Consider the following 19942-nt stretch of genomic DNA (forward strand, 5'->3'; position numbering starts at 1 on the left):
GAAGGTTGGAGGAGAGAGGGGCGTGGCAGGAGCTGAGGGGTGCACAGGTGTGGGAAAGCCTACAGGAGGCACATCTATGTGTATTGGAGCCAGCCCACCCCAAATTCAGAGGGAGGAAGTAGGAGAAGGAGCAGAGGAGGCCAGAGAGTTTGGGTGGGACAAGTGGCTGGCTGTAGACGCACGGAGGGAAGAGCCATGGTGTATGTAGGGGGCAGTCCCCAGACAGTAGGAATGTTTGAGTTTTCAGTCGCTGCTGGCTGGGAACGTCCTTGGAATTTAGGAAGAGGGACAAAGGCCACCGCTCTGTAGGCTGTAGGCTCAGGCTCATGGGAGCTGCGCTGGCCCTGGGCAGCCCTGACACCTCCTTCCCATGCAGGCGGAGTCAGGAGCGTGTGTCTGTCCATCCACACCGCCTCCACCCCAGCTTCGACTTCGGCCACCAACTCCAGACGCCTCAGCCCAGGTATTTGGCTGAGGGCACTGACTGGTGAGTCCTTGGGGTCCCTAAGCAAGGAAGGGGGGGTGGGAGGAGGGTCTTGCCTGATCCATGAAGTTCCTGTTTCCTTCACTTTGAATGGTGCAGAAGGCCTAGCCCTAAAGCTCCAGCCTTTGCTTGTGCCCCCAGACACCCTCAAAGCTTAAGGGCCCCCACTGGGCCTGGTTTCAGCAATTAGCTCAGGATGCTGCTGGATAGCATCATGTGCCCAGCTTGGGGCTCTGTGCTCATGGTCCTGCAGGGGAGGAGGGGAAAGAGATAACAAAACATTGCCCAAGGTCAATGAGGGCTGGAAACCAGTGGTTTCTGGGAAGCAGGCAGAAAGGACAGTCTCAGGAGCTAGCTAGTCAAGGAAGCCTTCTTGGAGGGGGTGGACCTTGAGGGATCTTACAGAGAAGAGCCAGGGCAAGCCAGCAAGACCAAACATAGGCTCATGGAGGCAGAGCCAGCAGGATTGGAGGTAAGGAGTGGGGATAGAAGCTGGGGAAAGAGGTTGAGGGCTTTGCCATGGTATCAGGAGCCAGGTCCCTGAGAGGTCTTCTATAATCTCTTGCACTTGAGACAGAGGTCTTTATGGCGCTGTGATGCCATGTTGTTTGATTTTGGGTCCTCCGTCCCCCTGGACTTTGGATCTAGCTCAGGACTTGGCCGACATAAACTTGGGTGCCCTCCAAACACCCCAACACTTGAAAAAGATGTACAGTTCACTAGGCATTTAGGTGTAGAGGGCATCGTGCCTGAGGCTTATTTTTAAATACTTCAGGAAAAAAAAAAAACCCGGGGAAGTGTGTGTGTGTAGATGTGTGTACGTATGCGGGGAGAGAGAGGGAGGAGGAGCTGAAAATGCAGCAAAATAGTAAACCATTAACACATGGGGAGCCTGGGGGAAGGGTATCCGGGAAGTCCTAGTGCTGCTCTGGTAACTTTGAGGTCAAAAATGGTGTTGTTGTTTTAAAGAATGTAAAAACAAACAAAACACTTTTATGGAGAAGGATGGACTATTTTTTTTTTTTTTTTTAAGAAAGCCAGACGTGTACTATGTCATTTTTCAGCCCTCGGTCACGCAAATGAGACATCCAGGAATGGTGCAAAAGCTGGAGGGTTCAGCTGATTGCATGTGAAAGGTGCTTCCAGAGGCAGGAAATAGTTGTTCTAAGTGGTCCCGTGTCCACCAGCCCTCTGCTGGTTCTGGGGGACGCTCTGTTAAATTGAATACTTCCTCAAAAGATAGGCTACACTGCAGCAGCCAACTTTTCAGCCCAGGCTTTTTCTAATTAGCAGATTCAAATCAGGAAGATATAATTGCAGTTTGGATTGAATTCTGTCCCTCAGCAGTCAAGTCTGTCCAATTTAATTCAATTCAGCACACACCGGGTGATTTGAATAAACACATGGGAGCCAGCATGGCAAGCGGGGCCAGGGGAGGTGACATGGGTGAATGGTGAGCATCGTCCTGGACAGGTGTCAGGAGCAGTGCAGGTGTGAGCCCTGCCAGCTTGCTTGCCTTCGCCAGATCTCCAGTCCTGCTCCTGTGCTTCTCTCACTCTGCCCCCCTGACCTCTGTTTGCCTGAGAAACACAAAGACTGGGGCCCTGTGAGGCATCAGCAGGAGTCGAGGGGAGACCCCTACCCTGGGTCACACCTGGGTCCACCCTGGGCTTTTTCTGCCTGGCCTGTCCCCCTTTCTTTAGGAGGTTTGAACCCTACGCAGGCAGCTTCTCTTAGCTGGGCATCCTGGCCTGGGTGGAGTGTGTGGGAGCAACAGGTCTTGGGGGATCAATCCCAAATATGGCCCCTTTTTTGGCTCATCCCTGATAACTCGACCCTGACCTTGAACTCCAATGTCTCTGTCATCATCACGCTCCTTCTCTGACTCAGTCCTGGCTTCATACTTCCAGCTGTGCCGCCCAGGTCTTACTGAGCCCTGCTCCACCACCCAGTCCTAGCCCTGGCCAGGCACAGCCCCCCCCCCCGGCCCCCCACCCCCCCAGGACATCTGGGACCTGTGAAAGGGTGGATGGAGGACAAAGGCCTCCTGCTAGCCTTCTCCTGCAGGCAGCTCTGCCTCTGCCAAGCCTCCAGATGCACCTGTGAGACGGTGCTGGTCCTGAAGCTCCCCAGGAAGAATGTAAGGGTCTTTGTAGCAGCCAGACCACAACCTACTTCAAGGCCATTGATAGTGAGCGGGAGAGAAAGTTTAGCTTGATATTTAGACACAACTGACAAACACTGTGCATTGAGACAATGGCCACAGGACATCTCCAGGACACCATTCTGGGCTAGCCCGGTGACCTCGGGGCTGTAAAGGTACTATGACCCTTTCCAAACGTGGCCAGGTTCTCTCAGTCTAGAGCAACAGCGGAAGGTGGGAGACACTGCTTCTCCAGGGGCTGATGTGTCCTCAGGGCAAGTCCCAGCCCAGGCGTCTTTCAGGTCCAAGGATCATCCCCTGCTCAGGGGTCCTGGGTTTTGGAAGGAATTCTCCAGTGAGATGCTAAAGGGGGAATCCCGGAGCCCACCTAGGGCCGACCTGGACAGGTGATCCCACTCATCCGAGGGTCAAGGTAGCATTGTTCCTCCAGTTAGTGTTTTCGTAATCAGGGTGACTCTGTTACACGTTTCTTGGGACTTTGCTTTCCGTAGAATTCCCTGAGTATCTATTTGCTGCTTTGAATTTGTTGGGACCCCTGAGGCTGCTGGGTAAATGCTAAGAGTCAGAGCATCTGTCACAGGGGGGTGCCCCATGGAACACCTTTCCCTGAGGTGGGTCAACAGAATGAGCCCAGGCAAGGCTTGGAACCCAGCCCGGGGGGCAGGGGGGTGGTCCTCACTAGCTAGCCCAGGGCTGCTCTTCCAGCCTCAGCGGGATCTGGGGGGAATCCCAGAGGCCGGATGGCTGGATTTCTAAGTTTGCTTCCAGTCAGATCCAAGAGGATATAGCTCATTTCCCAAATGACAGGCTCGTGAAGACTTATTCCAGGGATTCGGGCTAATATATTCAGGAAAAACAGGAATATATGCATATCGTTTTTCACACTCACACACACACGCACAAACACACACACACACCACATCTGGACCAGATATTCCTTAAATGCTCCCCATATCTTTTTTATCTTAGTCTGGATGTATTTGTTGAAGAAATTTGAGCCTCTTTTTCTATGGAGTTTCCCCCTCTCTGCATTTTGCTGCTTGCACTCTGGTGTACCTCACAGCTTCCCTCAGTTTTTCTCCATTCCCTGTGCACTAGCACGTAGGTCAAGGGTTGAGCAGATTCACATCCAACCCTTACTATATCTTGGCAGAAACACTTCATAGGGGGTGCATTCTCCTGGCAGAAAGCCAGTTGTCCCTCCTTCTGTGATGTGAGCAGCAATTGGTGATCTTTGCCAGAAGCTTTTATCCTTTTGGGGATGCAGAGAGGTGACAAGTAACTCCACCATTCCTCACTTGTTTGTTAGCTAGAAAGGTTTTCTTTTCTTCATTTTTTAAAAGAGTTTATTTATTTATTCATGAGACACACACACACAGACACACAGGCAGAGGGAGAAGCAGGCTCCATGCAGGGAGCCCGATGTGGGACTCGATCCCGGGTCCCCAGGATCACGCCCCAGGCCAAAGACGGCCCCAAACCGCTGGGCCACCGGGGCTGCCCAGCTAGAAAGTTTTCCTAAAGAGACATTTCCCTTCATCATTTGGCAACCCTCGTACAGTTAACAGAGGAAAGGCAGGATATCCCTTTCTTTACTAGTTTTCAGGATGAAGTATTAGTTCCCCACCATCCTTCAAAGGTACTGATTTTCTTTTCTTCAGGGAGGGGAAGTTATTACTTTTTTAAAAAATATTTTATTTAAATTCAATTTGCCAACATATAGTATTACACCCAGTGCTCATCCCATCACGTGCCCTCCTCAGTGCCCGTCACCCAGTACCCCCGTCCCCGCACCCACCTCCCCTTCCTCAGCCCTTTGTTTGTTTCCCAGAGTTAGGAGTCTCTCCTGGTTTGTCTTCCTCCCTAATTTGTTTGTCCCCACTCAGTTTCCCTCCTGTCCCTTGTGGGACCGGTTTCCTTTAACGTTGTTTCCCTCTCACGGATCTGAACCTATTCTATGAGTTTGCATCTGCTGTAATTATGCTCCCTGACATGCCCCTTGTCCAAACTCTGGCCAGTGGGAACTCCTTCAGGATGGTTCCTGAATCCTTTTGCCATGACCTTGATAACTTCCTCCCTTTCAGTTAGGACAAGAGGCTTCAAATCATTTTGCACATTTTCTGCCCCAGGCCTGAAATTAGCCATTTCCCAAGGAGCCCTGCTTCCTCTTCAGTTGCAATGACTGGTTAATTTGTACATGAAATGAATTTTCCTGTACTTGTTGGGGGGGTGGGGCAGGGTCCCTCTTCTGGGGTTTTCCCATGGTTGCACAAATATGACCTCTGCCCCTCCACCTCCACCTGACATATCTCCCCTTTGCTCTGCATCCCCGACTGGCTCTATTTGGATTCTTTCAGCGTTTCTCTCAGGAATGGGCTTTGTCTTGGGAGGGAGCCTTGGTGCACTAATTTTATGATGTTTTATGAGGCGTAGGCAGTTCCGGACCCCTCAGACCTGGCAGGCACCTTTCCTCCCCTGAGTCTCTGCTTTCTTCACTAGGAAGAAGGGGGAAGGGGGAAGCTGAGTTCCTTGCAGCTTTGGGGCCCTGTGACTCTGATTCTCATCCCTGGGCCAGAGGTCAGAGGTCCCTCTTGTAACCAGATGGCTGGACCACAGCACCCTGGGGCTCACTGTGGCCATGTCCCCGCAGGGATCTCAGTGTGGACGCCGGCTTGAGTCCTGCCCAGTTCCAGGTACGGCCCATCCCTCAGCACTATCAGCATTACCTAGCGACTCCTCGAATGCACCACTTCCCCAGAAACTCCTCCTCCACGCAGATGGTGAGTGCAATGGCCCTGCCAGGAAGCGGACGCCCTGGTTGCCTGCCTGTTGGGTGCCAATGGTGGGCTAAAGCCAGCGGCTCTGTTCCCCTGTGTCCTGCTGTCATGCTATCATCCTCCCCCCCCGCCACTGTCTCCTCACACTCCTGTTCCTGCTCTGGTTTGAAAGCATCTGCCGAACTAAAGTCAGTGCTATGAGCAGGACCGAGGGGGGCACTGAAGGAGGGAAAGGAAGGCCTGGCGGGCTGTGGTCTGTGGGGAAGAGGCTCAAGGCTCAGAAGAAGCAGGGTGATCCCTCATTGTCACCTCACTTAGTTAATTTCTTGGGGTCAGCACCTCCCTGGGCTTTGATTTTACTTATCCATGAAATGGGATGAAGATGCCCACCTCGTCCTTCTCACAGGGCTGGCGTCCTTCTCACAGGGGACAAAGGAGCCCCCAGAGGTGGCCCTGGGCCCAACCTGCTGATCCAGTTCTGCTCTCTGCAGGGGGCTGGTCCTTGTCACTGCAGGTCGCTTGGATTGCAGAAGGGGGCAGGTTGGCTCCCTGGCATTGCAAGCTACGTGGAGCAAAGGTGAAGACACGCCATTGAAGCAACAAAGGACCAATTGCAAAATCTTGTCTACAGACAGCTTGTGGGTGTTGCTGCCCCTACAGTGCACTTCCCCCCTTCCAGCCCTTGTCTCTGCCATTAGCCATCCCGTTCCTCAGTCTCCTTTTTTTGTACAATGAGAGGTTTAGATGAGTAATCTCTGAAGACCTGGTCAGCTCTAAGGGTCTATGGTTGGTGTTATGAAGCACCGTCTCTTTAAGAAAAAACTAACATTTATTGAGCACTTAATGCATGGCAGGCACTGTCCTAAGTACTTCACGTGAATTTCCCCACAACCTTACACAAAACAGGGTATTACCCTTGTTTTACAGATGGGCAAACTGAGGCATAGAGAGGTGAAGTAACAGGTGCTATGCAGTAAGTAGGTGGAGGAGCTATGATGGAAATCCGGCCCCTCTGACACAAAGCCAGGGCTAAGGCAAGATCAGTGGGGCAGGGCCATGCCAGTACAGGGTCAGAACCAGTCTTCATTTAAAATTTGGATATTTTGTTCATTATGGACTTTTCGCATTAATTTTGATTTAAAAAAATACTGTATTAAAACATTACCTATCTCAATTATTGGGTCTATTATGCTAAAATATTATTTGCCTTGATTACAGAGTCATTGGTGCTTAGATTTTGTGCTCTCACTTGCCCCTCCTAGACAGGATCTGGCCCACACTCTACTGTCTGAGGCACCATCTGAGACAGTACAGAGCAGAAAGGAAGGAAGTGGCCTGTGGTCACTCAACTGCCTGGGTTTGAGGTCATGGTTTTACCACTTGGTTGCATAACTCAGGTCCTTACTTGATCTATTTGTATCTCATTTCCCCTACCAGTGAAATGGGGCTAGTAATTGTACCCACATTCGAGATCAGATGAGATCATTCAATTAGTTAATCGTGTGATGTGCCCAGACTGTGCCTGCCTTGAAATAAATGCCCAATCAGCTTAGTCATCTTACTAATTATATAAGGACGTAGTATATGTATTTACTAATTTATATTTACTTTATTGATTTTGCTATTTTTTCTGGGGCTAGTCTGGCACAGGCTTGGTTCTGGATGAGGACGAGGGATGTAGGAGCAGGAAAGATAGCACTTCTGCCTGAAGAATCTCGGGGAATGTACAGATTGGTGGTTATGGGGGAGGAGTTGGATGCTGGGCTCATGCAGCCTGGAATCCTATCTGAGGCATTTTCTCCCCAACAGGTCGTCCATGAAATCCGAAACTACCCATACCCTCAGCTTCACTTCCTTGCTCTCCAGGGACTGAACCCCAGCAGACACACCTCTGCAGTGAGGGAGAGCTATGAGGTACGCCTTGCCCCTCTGTCCAGCTCCAGCTGGTGGAAACACAGTTATTGTACATCGTCCCTTCTCCCTTTCTCCTGCTGGTGGGTAGGGCAGATGAGGTTGTGGGGAGCTTCAGGGTTGAGAGTAAGAGAGAGAAAAGGAGAGAGTGAGTAAAAATGTTGGGGTCTTTCAGTACCAGAGAAGTTCTTCCTGATGGCTATGTGAATGCTTCCTGCTAACCGTCTCTCAGTGTCCCTCCCCCTCATCCTGTGTGTGCATGTGTGTGTATGTGTGTGAGTATGAGTGGTTTGCATGTAGAGTGCACATGTTCACATTTTTCTCTTTGCAGGAGCTGCTGCAGCTTGAGGACAGATTGGGAAATGTGACTCGGGGAGCTGTACAGAACACCATCGAGAGATTCACCTTCCCCCACAAATACAAGAAGGTGAGTCTGCTAGCAGTTCAGCCTGTATAGTTGAGGGGTTGTGGTTTAGATGCTCTGAAGCTGTGCTACTTTCCCACAGTCTTATCCCTTGTCTCTGTCAGGTGTGACCAGGAGGGGAGATGGGAGTGCCTCTCATCACAAAAGAGGAGGGCTGGGTGTGAGTGTACACATGGGCTGGTGAGTGGGTAGTGTTCGGTAGGTGTACAGGTATGCGAATGCTCCTATCTGAAGGAGGTGGGCAAAGGGAGCATCTGCCATGAAGACTAAGATATACCTTAGAAAAGAATTCCAAGTCCAATCCTGTGTGTGGACAAATGGAGAACTAAGGCAAGGGTTTTCAATCCTCACTGAGCATCAGGATCACGTGGGGAGCTTTTAAAGCCATATGCTCAGGGCTCCACCCTAGGCCTATAGAGGTAGACTCTCCAGGGTTGTTGCTCAGTAAGGTGGAGTAGGCTTAGAACCCAGGAATCTGATTTTTAAAACATTTTAAGATTCAAATAAATAAAAAATTTGCAAGTGACCAAGATGTCCTTGAATAAGTGAGTAGCTAAACAAACAGTGTTACATCCATACAATGGAATATTATTCCAATATTTTCTTAAATAGGCTATTAAGCCATGGAAAGACATGAGGGAACCTTAAATGCATGTTACCTAAGAAAAGAAGTCAACCTGAGAAGGCTGCATACTGTATGATTCCAACTATATAGCATTCTGGAAAAGGTAAAACTAGATAGTTAAAAGAGCCCTTGTTGCCAGGGGCTTTGGGGGAGGTATAGATGAGTGAATGGGGAGATCACAGGGTATTTTTAGTGGAACTGTTGAATGCCACTGTAATGGTGGACACATGACATTGTACATTTGTCAAAACCTATAGGACACTACAACACAAGGAATGAACCCTAATGTAAACTAAAGTTCTTCAGTTAATAGCAGTATATCACTATTGGTCATCAATTGTAACAAATGGATCTCACTAACCCAAGATGTTAATAACAGGTCAAACTGTGTGTGTGTGTGTGTGTGTGTGTGTGTGTGTGTGTGTGTTGAGAGGGAGGAGGGATATGAGAATGGGCTGTATTTTCTGCTCAGTTATAATGTAAACTAAAATTGCTCTGCAAAATAAATTCTGCTATGAACACAATTTTTTTTTAAATTTAAGAATTAAAAGCTTGACAAGTGCTGAGAAACTTGGAGTGAGAAATGCTCAAGCCAGAGCCCATCTTCACTGCCTCATGAGGCAATGGGGCACAATGGTTGTGATCACTAGGTGTTGGAGTCAGGGCCAGTTTTTAATTTCAGTCTTACTACTGTCTTTGTTTGGGCTGCCATAACAAAATACCATTAGCTGGGTGGATTAAACTGCAGACATTTATTTCTCACAGTTCTCAAGGCTGAGAAGTCCAAGATCAGGGCACTGGCAGATTTAGTTCTTGGTGAGAGCTCTCTTTCTGATTTACAGAGGGCTCCATTCTTGCCGTGTCTTCACATGGCAGAGAGAGGAAGCTCTGGTGTCTTTTCCTCTTTTTACAGGGGCACTCATCATATGGGCTCTGACCTCATCCAAATCTAATTAGCTACCAGAGGCCCCATCTCCTGATACCATCACATTGGGGGTTAGGGCATTAACATATGAATTTGGGAGTGGGAAGCACAGACATTCAGTCTATAACCACCACTAATAGCATTGTAGCTCTGGACAATTTACTTGGCTTTTCTGAACCCTCCCCTGCCCTTTTTAATGAAAAATAGGAATGATGTGTTAGTAGCAACCATAAGGGGTGCTCCAGGGATTCAGAGGGACAATGCATATACAGTTTAGCACAGTGCCTCGTATCTGGTGAGTAGTCAGGAATGGTGAACCGCTCTCACCTTGAAATAGGGCTCACTTATTTTACAATAGTGATGATAAAAGAATAAAAAATCTAAAAGAAATATAGTCACATAGACAAATACAAAAAATAAGAATTAGGCAAAGATATGAAAACAACAGACAAAATGAAAACCAATAACAATGACGTGAAAGGAAATGTGAAGGACAAAAAGGTACAGGTGGAAGAGGTTAAAATAAATATGAAATAAATGCTGAGAAGAGTCACTGTTAAAATAAAAGTTACATAGATAATGAGAAGACAAAACCCAGAAGACCTAAAAGATTAAAAATACAAAAGAGGAAATAGTATAATATTTGAAAAGATACAATAATTGGGGCACCTGGGTGGCTCAGTGGTTGAGCGTCTGCCTTCGGCTCCTGTTATAATCCCGGGGTCCCAGGATCACGTCTCACATCAGGTTCCCCGCAGGGAGCCTGCTTCTCCCTCTGCCTATATCTCTGCCTCTCTCTGTCTCTCATGAATAAATGAATAAAAATCTTTAAAAAAAAGAAAAAAGAAATTAAAAAAAAGAAAAGAGACAATTATTAAAGAAATGTAGATGAGACGCACCTGGGTGGCACAGTTGGTTAAGCATCTGACTCTTGGTTTTGGCTCAGGTTGTGACCTCAGGGTCTTAAGATGGAGCCCTGAGTTGGGCTCTCTGCTTAGCATGGTGTCTGCTTAAGACTCTCTCCCTCTGCCCCTCCCCCCTGCACTCACTGTCTCTCTCAAATAAATAAATCTTAAAAAAAAAGAAATACAGAGTAGTCATAGTGAAACAAGGTAAGACTATTCAGTTGAAATCATTAACTATAAAAGGGAAATAATGAATAATGGTGGGAAAAAACAATAGAATATAGGCAAATAGTGAATCTTATTAGTATCTTTTATAGAACATCCCTTTTCTTGAAGGACCAATTGAAGAAAGGCCACTCCTCCCAGAAACACAGCTGGGCTGTTAGATGTTCATGACTCCATTTATACTCAAAAGCCATGATGATTATATGAGGCTATGGATGTAATTCTGATTTTCTGGTTTCTAGACAAGGGAACACTTACTGCGGTGGAGATCAGATCACATGGTTTGCAACTGGAGTGTATAGGGCTCACGGAAGCTGAGAGCAGAGTATCAATTTTCTTCTATGTTCCAGTGAGGCTACAGTTCTCTAGAGATCACATCAGACTAAGGAACCCCAGAGCTCAGTGCCAGGGACTGAAGTGGGGGAACCTAGCATCTAGGCCTGGCCCCAAGGTCATAGTCATTCTGTGGGTGTTTTTTGTTTTTTTTTTGTTTTTTTTTGTTTTTAAATCTTGTGACTCTTTAGATTTTTCTCTTGGCAAAATGACCTCAAGTCTGCTTCTCTCTGGAGTGGGGACTGAAGGGCTAGTTTTCTGCCCATGGATATTATCAGGTTTTTTTTTTACTGTACAGCATGGAGATGGGAACAAGAAAGATGGGCTGATCTCATTCACTGATTAGATTCCTTCCTCCCTAGAATATTTTTTAAGCACAGATAATGTACCTTCTGCGTGTCCAAGTGTGGAACAGTACCCAAGGAAGGGTGAGCCATGGTCCACAGCGTCTAAGAACTTGGAACTTTCTAAATAGCAGTTAACTATTTTCAAATAATTAGCATAGGATTTAAAACAGTTCAACTAAAGTCAACAAGTATAAACAGAGGCTACATGATGTCCAAACTCATGTTGGAGCCAGTGCCTATCTTAAAGGACTTTGCTGGATAAGAAGAGATCTAACAATATATAAAATTACAGTATGATACAAATTATAGGAGTTGAGGAATTTTTCCTGCATCTAGTAATGAATGAATACATGAGTAGACCTTAGTTGAATAAACGAGAGAAAGGAAGGAGGGAAGGAAGAAAGAAAGGATGGACGAATGGAAGGGTAGACAGGTAGATGGATAGAAGGTTGGGTGGTTGGAGGCAGAGTGGGTAAATGGATGAGTGGGTGAGTGGATGGATAGGTGGTTGGGTGGATGTATATGGATGGATGGATGGATGGATGCAATGGTAGATGGGTGGATGGGTGAGACATTGGGTGGATGGAGGGTGAGTGAGTGAGTGGATAGGTGGGTGGATGAGTAAATGGGTAAGTGGATGGATGGATGAAACATGCTGGACCTGAATGTGGAGGGAGAAGCCTGGAGGCAGGGATCTAGGTTGGAAAGGATGTAAGGAGGAATGGACAGTATGAGAGAAATCAGAAGAGGAAGCCATTTATGCACAAGCCATAGTTTTGCTATGGCTCGATTCATTAAGCACCTGGTTCCTTTCCGAACTTTATGTCGTATGTCTGCCAGGATACCACAGCTGTATCCTGAGGCAAGGAGGAAGAGTTGAGGAAGAGGCTGGGAGAAGGATCTGGGGTGACCACCCAAGTCTGGGGATTCCTTAAGAACTTAGAAGGATACTGCCTCACAGATAAGGGAGGGGGAGTCTATGGTTGAAAGACAGCAGTCACCAGGTGAGTGCTCCAGGTAACTAATGCTCCTCCTCTGCTTCTCATAGCGAAGACCCCAGGATGGCAAGGGCAAGAAGGAAGAGGGGGAGGAGTCGGACACAGATGAGAAATGCACAATTTGTCTGTCTATGCTGGAAGACGGAGAGGATGTGAGGTAGGAGACCAACCTCTGGTCCCTCTCTCTCCCCCTCCACCATCCCCAGCCGCCCCTGCAGGTATTAGTGACCACTCACATGCTGTATGTCAGGGGTACGGTGCTTGTTTTCTTGTGTGTGTATGTGCTAAGTGTGCCATCGTGTGCTATGTGGTGGTTCTAGGAAGGTGGGGGGTGGAATGTTCTAGATGTGCGATGCTTATTGGTTTGGACTAGTGGACACAAAGCATAAGAGAACACAGTGCTATTTGGCCTGGGTGGATGTAAGACAAAGTCATGGCTTTGTTTCAGGCTGGTCTGAAGGGGTTTCATGGAGGAGGAGGGCCGTGGGGTGCTCCTTCCTGTTGTGACTTCCCATCCCAGCCACAGCCTCACACTCTGGGGCAGGGCCCCCAAACTCCTCTTTGACCTGCCACCCAGGGGTGCCATGGTAGGTCCCCCCACCTGCCATAGCCTGTATGGCCTCACCCCTGGCCCTGCCCCAGACCCCTCCCTTCCTACCAGTCCCCTGACCTTCCCTTCTCTTCCAGGCGCCTCCCCTGTATGCATCTCTTCCACCAACTGTGTGTGGACCAGTGGCTCGCCATGAGCAAGAAATGTCCCATCTGCCGAGTGGACATTGAGACACAACTGGGAGCCGACAGCTGAGGGAGGAATTAGCCAGTGGACGCCCCATCTTCCTTCACCAGGTCCCCCCACGGCCATAGCCCTTGCAGCCAAACTTTGCCTTCTGAGCCATTTGATGTAGAGGAAAAGCCTGCAAGCACATTTTGTGGAAAGAGGAGTTGGCGGTATCAGCGTCTGAGGGAAAGGAGGGGTGGGGGGAGGCCCCCCCACTAGCCAGAATGGTGACTGCCCCATCCACCTCGCTGTGCGGGAGGGAGCGGGAGGGAGCTGGCCGTGCCCGGAGCAGGGGTGGGAAGGGGGGCCCACGCTGCTGAGAATCTGGATGTGACCTGGAAGGCCCTAGCTGATAGACAGGCCCCTCAATCCTGTCCTTTGAAGGATTGTATATATACCTCTCGACCACGTAGAAACCATGTAGGGGTCTCTAGCTATTTCTGTGGATGGCAGCCGGAGCATGTTAGCTTAAGAAAAATGTTGTGTGTGGTGCTCTAGTCATCTTGTGGTGGACATGTCGCTATTACGAATTCGCACCAAATATTTCTCATTGAGTTCCTTGTTTTGGTGCCTGACTGAACCAGCCAACGACAGCCCAAATCTTCCCGTCTTTACGAGAAACAAGGAAAAAGGAATCCAAGGTGAAAAAAAAAAAAAAAGCCAAATCCTGTTTCTGGTGAAAAAAGGATGATTTTTTTTTTCACCCAGGTTGGGAGGTGGGGGCGGGGGTGGTTCTTGTTTTGTTTTTGGTTTTGTTTTTTCCTTTGCTTTTGTTTTTCTCATGTTTACAGCGCGTGGAGTGTGGAAGGGGGAGCATCTGGGGAAGGGGAGGACCGGGAAAGGAGCAGATGGGGGGTAGGCTTAGATGGGCCCCTGAGGGGGTTCAGCCAGGGTGAGGAAAGCCGAGTTTGAGTAGGAGCAAGGGAGAGTCTGTCTCGAAGGAGGGCTCCCCAGTTCTGGGACCCATCTCCCTAGTTCCAGCCATGTCCCCCGGTTTCACATGGGATTCGGGAGAGGCCAGCCTTCAGTTCGAGTTGCTCACCCATTTTCCTCAGAGCCAGGGTGTCCCTGCTCATGCCACCTCTTCCTTTCACCTGTGCGTATGCCCCATCACAAAGAGGCAATTTGGTCACTGCCTCCCTATGCAAAAAATTAACTGGATGATGAAGATATGATAGCATAGGTGGTAGACACTCGGTCCCGGCTAAAGTGCTCTTGGCTAGCACTCAGGGGGTGAGGTCAAACACCATGGACCTGAAGGAGGGCCCGCAGCTCCCTTTGGGATGTCTCCAATCCTGATGGAGTCCCCCAAAGATGGCCCCGTGTCCTGAGACCGTGTTGGCTGGGTTTGGGAAGGCCCTGTGTCCCTAGTCTCTGGCTCTTTCTCTGACTCTTTGATAACCTTGGGCAAGTCCCTTTTTCCTCTCTGTGCCTCATTTTCCTTCTCCTTAGAGGGGAGACCAACGACAGTGCACCCCCAGTCCCCCTTCTTCTACCTCACCCAGATGTTGTGAGGATTGACACTATCCACCCAACAAATTCATGCTCCCTCCTGGGAACCACCTTTGGGGTTTAGGGATGGGGGTGGTGGGAAAGAGGGACCTGGGAGTTCCAAGTGACAGCACACAATGTGTCTTTCCGCACCACCCCCACAATTTTTGTGAACCTCAAAGGGAGCAGGGAGATGGGAGGACAGAAGAATGGAGATGGGAAAAATCCATGAAATTCCAACCCCAACCCCGTAGTCCTCACCCACAGGTGGAACACTCCAGCCCACTGGAATTCCGCTCCTTTCCTTTGCCCCTCCCTGCTCCCTTATTTGCACTGCCCTCAAAGCCTCCCTTTGCCCACCCCTCCCACCCCCGCCCCAGTCTCAATGCCCTCACATCAGTAAGAGAAGACTAAGGAGGACAAGATATTCCACCCATACATGAGGAAATCCTGTAAGGTCAAGGAAATCTGAGTCTGCATTGCGGCTACAAAGGGTACATCCAGTATCAATGGGTAAAAATGCCCGAGAAGTAGATTTTGGATTGAGGTAGAACCTTCTAGCACAACCAGAGCTGTCAGGTGGAGGCATGGCTCTTCTGGACACCTGCAGGCACAGAATGGGGGATGTGGCTGGCTTTTGATGGGAGGGTTACTCGAGGATCTGACGCAGCCTGAGGCCTCTCCCAGCACCAATACTCTGGTGTTCTAGAAAATCTTTCCTGAGTGCCTGTTTAGTGCTGGGAGAGAGGACAATACCCTGCCTTGAGGAGCTTAGGCTTTTTAGCCGAGGAGCCAAGACGCATAAAATAGCACAAAAATGATGACGAGCTGACACGGGGTTAACAGCAATGCGCGTTACCCAGTCCAGTTCGGTGGTTCCAGCCTGCGGACTGTCTCCAGGGCTAAAGGCCGGAGACCCCACAGGTATAGAAAGTGCTTCCGAGTCAGGATTTTGGGGAGAGCTATTGACTAGCAGCCACGGGAAGTTGGAAATTGTCCCCAGCCTGCTGTACCCTGGAGGCAGCCAGGGTGGCTTGGGAAGGTCGGGAAGGTCGCTCCCATCTGGGACTGGGGCTCTCGTGCTCTCTGAGGCTGGTTCAGAAGGCTCGGGGGAGAGGGAGTCTGCGCCGAGCCAGGTGGTGCGTGAGCTGGGGTCCGGGGTCCAATGACAAGGCATGCCCCACTGCTGGGCCTCAGTTTCCCCAGCTGTGATGCAAGGCGGTTGGACTAGATGCTTGCCAAGTCTCCTTCCAGCACCCGATCCTCTGATCCTCCCTGACATCGACGCATCTTTCCAGCGGTAGGGCCGCCTGCTGAGAGCCGGGAAACTACTCCGGGGGTGACACTGGCCGGAGGCTGAGTGTGGGCTGCAGCCCCTGCCCCCCGCCTCGCTCTGGGCAGGCTCTGGGGGCCCAGGCTAACCCGAGGCGCTGACTGGGGCGGGGATCGCTGACTTTGGGGGTGCATCCTGAAGCCCCCTCCCCTCCCCACCTCTCTGGGGGCCCTCGTACCCTGCAGGTGGGTGCAGGAGGGGACGCGGACTCAGGCTCCCGCCAGCTCCAGGCCCCCAGCCGGACAGCTCTCGGGGTGAGAACACAGGAGAGGGGTCTGTGCTTCTGCTCCCCCGAAGCCCCCCTTTCCCTCATTGGGGAGCCTGGGAAGAAGAAGAAGAAGAGGCAGGCTCAGGCCTCAGCACCTTGTACCCACCACGTCCGGGAGGAGAGACCCCCCCAACCCCGGGAGTGCTCCTACTGCTCAACTCAAGGGACTCAGACCCTTTCTTGACTGAGACGCATGAGTGCCTTCTGGGGCGAGAGCCACCCCAGGATTCAAGTTGGGCCTGCCCAGCCCTGGCCACAGCGGGTCGCCAAGGACGCCAACCCATGAAACCAACGCCACAGGCCACAGGCGGCCTGCCTGGGCAGGGGTGTGGGTGGGGGGCTCCTCCACTAGCCGGGACCCCCCCCCACCCGGCGCCCCCTGGGCCCTCTGGCCCTGGCCAAGAACCATGGCAGGACTCAAGCTCCTCTTCTGCAAATGTCCCCAGCCTCCCTGCAAGTATTCTCAACTCTTTACGCCTAATGAACAAGCACAGTTTTTTCAATGGTGAAAAAAAAAAAAGCACCAGATCTTTCTTTCTCTCATTTTTTCTTTTCCTGAAGAAATCCCTCAAACACTCCCCCCACCCCCCCACCCGCCTGCTGGCGGGACAAACACTCCCCCCGTGGGGCTGTAGCAACGTCTGTCAGGTCCCCCTGTCGTGTTTCATCTCCTGCGCGTAGAGCAAATGCTAGAGCGATTTCAGCTGATAGAAAAACAAAAATGAAAAAAAAAAAACACAAAAAACAAAAAACATGGCACGTTGCTAGTTTACAGGGTTTTGTGAGTTTAAATGCCTTATATTTAACAATCATAATTTATGACTAACTTGTAGATATCGTGGGTTCTTATTTAATTATTTTTATAGTTGTTTTGCATTTTTAATTATAATTTATTTATTTAGAAAGGATACTAATTTTTTTTATTACTCCTATTACCTCATTTTGGCGTTGTTTCTGGGAGTGGAATGCTTTGCATGCATTGGTACGATGACAAACCAACTATGAATACAAAAAAAAAATTTAAATAAAATTCTGCGAACTTTATTTCGTCCAAACTATCAGGGTGTGTGATTGCAAGCTGTCCTACTGTGGTGCTGGCCTCTTTGGATACATTCCATACGAAATGCAAACCTTTGATTCTGTATGCTGTGACCTAGTGAAAAAAACTCCAATATAGTGACTGTATTTAGCACATATATAAATATAATTTGCACTTGTCAGCAGACTGGGCTAATCCTTTCACTTGCTACCCTGGCCCCCTCCCCAACCCCCCCATCATTCACCTGTTTTTCTTTCTTCCCTTACCCTTCCTGCGACCTCAGCCCACGCTGTCTCCATCCTCCTAGCAAAGTCGGGGGGTGGGGTGAGGGGGGGGACACTGGGGATCACTCTTTCCACCTGGGCTCAAATCTCTCTGATTCCAGAACTAGGCCCCTCAGACATTACCAGCAGGAGCATCTGAAAGCCAAAAAGCCTGATTTATTAGGAAAAGCCCTGGACTGGGGGATCAGGAGGCTCAGGTTCTCAGCCCAGCCCTATTGCAAAGGTCCCTTTGACCTTGAACAAGTCACTTGGTCTCCCTGAGTCTCAGCCTTCTGAGCAGGGCTGAGGGGGGTGAAGGGGAGCATGTCTAGGGTCTCTCAGATCCAGAAAGATTGACACAGAAAGGGGGGGCACCACGCTGCACTGTCTCCCCTCTCAGGGCAGAAGTCAGGGGAGGAGAAAGGATGGAGGGGTGGAGAGAAGGAGAGCATCTTGCAGGACACAGGGAGGCAGGTTAGGCTGACACAGCCCAGACGTGGGACCTGTGCCCTCACAGGCTTGGTGGGCCTCTGCAGAGCGAGTTGAAATCCATGTGTTGTTAGCTGTGGGGTTGGGGCAGACAGGATATTAGCCCCACAGTGTGGTGTTTGGGATTGGCACTCCATCCTGTCCTCTCTTGGAACCTTTGGTGTTGAGCAGAGCCCTGGGACACAGATTTGGGATTGGTGGTCTGACCTCCTAGTATCCCCTCCCTCCTCTGCTAGGGGCATCTGTGGGCAGGTGGGGCTGCTGGGGGTGGGGGGTGGACAGGGCCCTCCAGTCTCCTCATTCCTGGGAAGGAGTGCTAGGGAAGGGTTTGGGAAAGCAGTGGCCTCAGAGGCTGGTAGTGCCATGATCCCGGATGCCTTTGAGCCAAACGAGAGAGAGAGAGAGAGAGAGAGAGAGAGAGAGAGAGAGAGAAGATCCATGCCTCCAGGGGAGGCCTCTGAGTCTGCTATGACCCTGGCCAGGACAGGGAGGAGCAGTCCTGGGCCCTCTGCATGTTTGCCTCTCCCTCCCGTCCCCCTTCCCTTCCTTTCCTGCTTATCCTTCCCTCTTGCCTCTTGACATCACTGCCTTTGCCTGGTGGAGAAGTCCATCCTCCACGTGAGGCTCCCGGGATGGTGCTGATGAGGGAGGAGGCGGAGGCCCAGACTCTCCATGCTGCTGGCCCGGGCTTGCAGGAAGTGGCCGGGCCTCACAGGGTCCCTAAGCCCCAGCTTTGCTCTGGTCGGACTATGGGTCCTGTTCCCTGGGCTTCCTGCCTGCTGCCCGCTCAGCTTCCCTTTCTGCCTCTGCCCTGGAGTCTTGTTCTCCTGCTTTCCTTGGAGATGGCTTGTGGGGTGGCCCCCTGGGTGCTGGACCCCCCAACACACACACTGCAGGGCTCCGGCAGACACTGCCCCCTGTCTGCCCCCTTGGCAGGGCTCCCGGACAGACATGCCTTATGCTGCTCTGCGGGGTCAGAGTGGGAAGGGGCCCTTGGCCCTGGCTGGCCTGTGCCCCCGCCCCTCCTCCCCCCACCCTTCCCTTTCCCCAGCCCCGCCCTGGCCTCGGAGGTGGCTCTCTCTCAGCTCTGGAGCCAGCCACACCAGGCCCGCTGGGGGAATTTGGTTGCCCCTGGTAAGTGAAAGGATTATCCTCAGTGTTGATTGTCCTTTTTTGTAATCCTCCTGCTGTTCTGTTCTGTTGTGCTGTGCAACATTTTGCTACATAGACTATTTTATAGCAGAAAGCTAGAAGAATATTTATTATGAATATTAAAGCAATAGTGCATCAATGAAAAGGCGGAGACATTAGGAATTGTGTAAATGCTTAGATTCACTTTTGGTGGATTTTTTGTACTTTATTTATAACTAATAAAAATGAACTGCATTGCTAACTACACCTCACTTGTGCAGGGTGCTTCTTTCCATGCCCACCCAGGGCACTGCTGGGGAAAGCCTCTCATAGACCTGTCTTTTTCTAAGAAACCAGGTGATATCATTCACCTTTTTTCCCATCCCTCTTCCTCATTGTCCCGTCACTCACCTGTTTCCCTCCCTCCCCTCCCCTCCTCCTTCCTCCCTCCTTCCCATCTCTTATCTCTCATTCTTTTTTTTTTTTTTTTTACCTCCTTTATCTCTCAAAAAAATCTGTTCACTGCGGTGAATCTAATGAACCTGTTTCCTAACCTTCAGCCTATGAATCCTAAAGGGGAAAGTTCTCATTTTTGAGCAATTTTCAAATATAGCCTCTCGTGTTTTGAATAAGAGAGGCTCCTCACCTTCTCTGTAAGAGAAGAGGTTTGCTTTCCAATGGTAGGCATGGATTTCTTATTCTTTTGTAAGGACCCAAACTCAGATACGCTGTGTCCTCTAACATGTGGATCTGTGAACCGAAAGTTGACTTCCTTTTTTTTTTTTATATAAATTTATTTTTTATTGGTGTTCAATTTGCCAACATGAAAGTTGACTTCCTTTCACGGCCTGAAAACAGAACCCCTATTAATAAGCCTTTTCTTTTTAAATAAGAAACTTCACTTTCTAGAGCAGTTTTGGGATTAAAGAACCCTGAGCAGAAAGTACAGAGTTCCCCACTCTCTCCGAGATCCCCCCGTTAGTAGCATCTCTCCTTAGTGGCGTTCATTTGATACAGCCATGAGCCAGTATT

The 19942-nt window shown here is 49.9% G+C and overlaps 1 protein-coding gene across 4 annotated transcripts in view; it reads left to right on the top strand.

Moving 5' to 3' along the window:
* ARK2C (arkadia (RNF111) C-terminal like ring finger ubiquitin ligase 2C) overlaps nucleotides 1-19177 on the top strand; it is a 105176-nt gene extending 85999 nt beyond the window's left edge. The window contains exons 3-8 of one of the 4 annotated variants that reach the window (XM_077900652.1): nucleotides 377-487; nucleotides 5299-5428; nucleotides 7235-7339; nucleotides 7668-7763; nucleotides 12169-12275; nucleotides 12806-19177. In XM_077900652.1, coding sequence (XP_077756778.1) covers nucleotides 377-487; nucleotides 5299-5428; nucleotides 7235-7339; nucleotides 7668-7763; nucleotides 12169-12275; nucleotides 12806-12923 — 667 coding nt within the window. In that variant the 3' untranslated portion in view covers nucleotides 12924-19177. Of the gene's footprint in view, nucleotides 1-376; nucleotides 488-820; nucleotides 957-5298; nucleotides 5429-7234; nucleotides 7340-7667; nucleotides 7764-8372; nucleotides 8492-12168; nucleotides 12276-12805 lie in introns of those variants that run through there. The other 3 variants (XM_077900654.1, XM_077900653.1, XM_077900655.1) reach the window with 3 other exon arrangements.
* The last annotated feature ends 765 nt before the right edge of the window (nucleotides 19178-19942 follow it).

The sequence above is a fragment of the Canis aureus genome, chromosome 6, assembly GCF_053574225.1.
Source record: "Canis aureus isolate CA01 chromosome 6, VMU_Caureus_v.1.0, whole genome shotgun sequence".
NCBI lineage: Eukaryota > Metazoa > Chordata > Mammalia > Carnivora > Canidae > Canis > Canis aureus.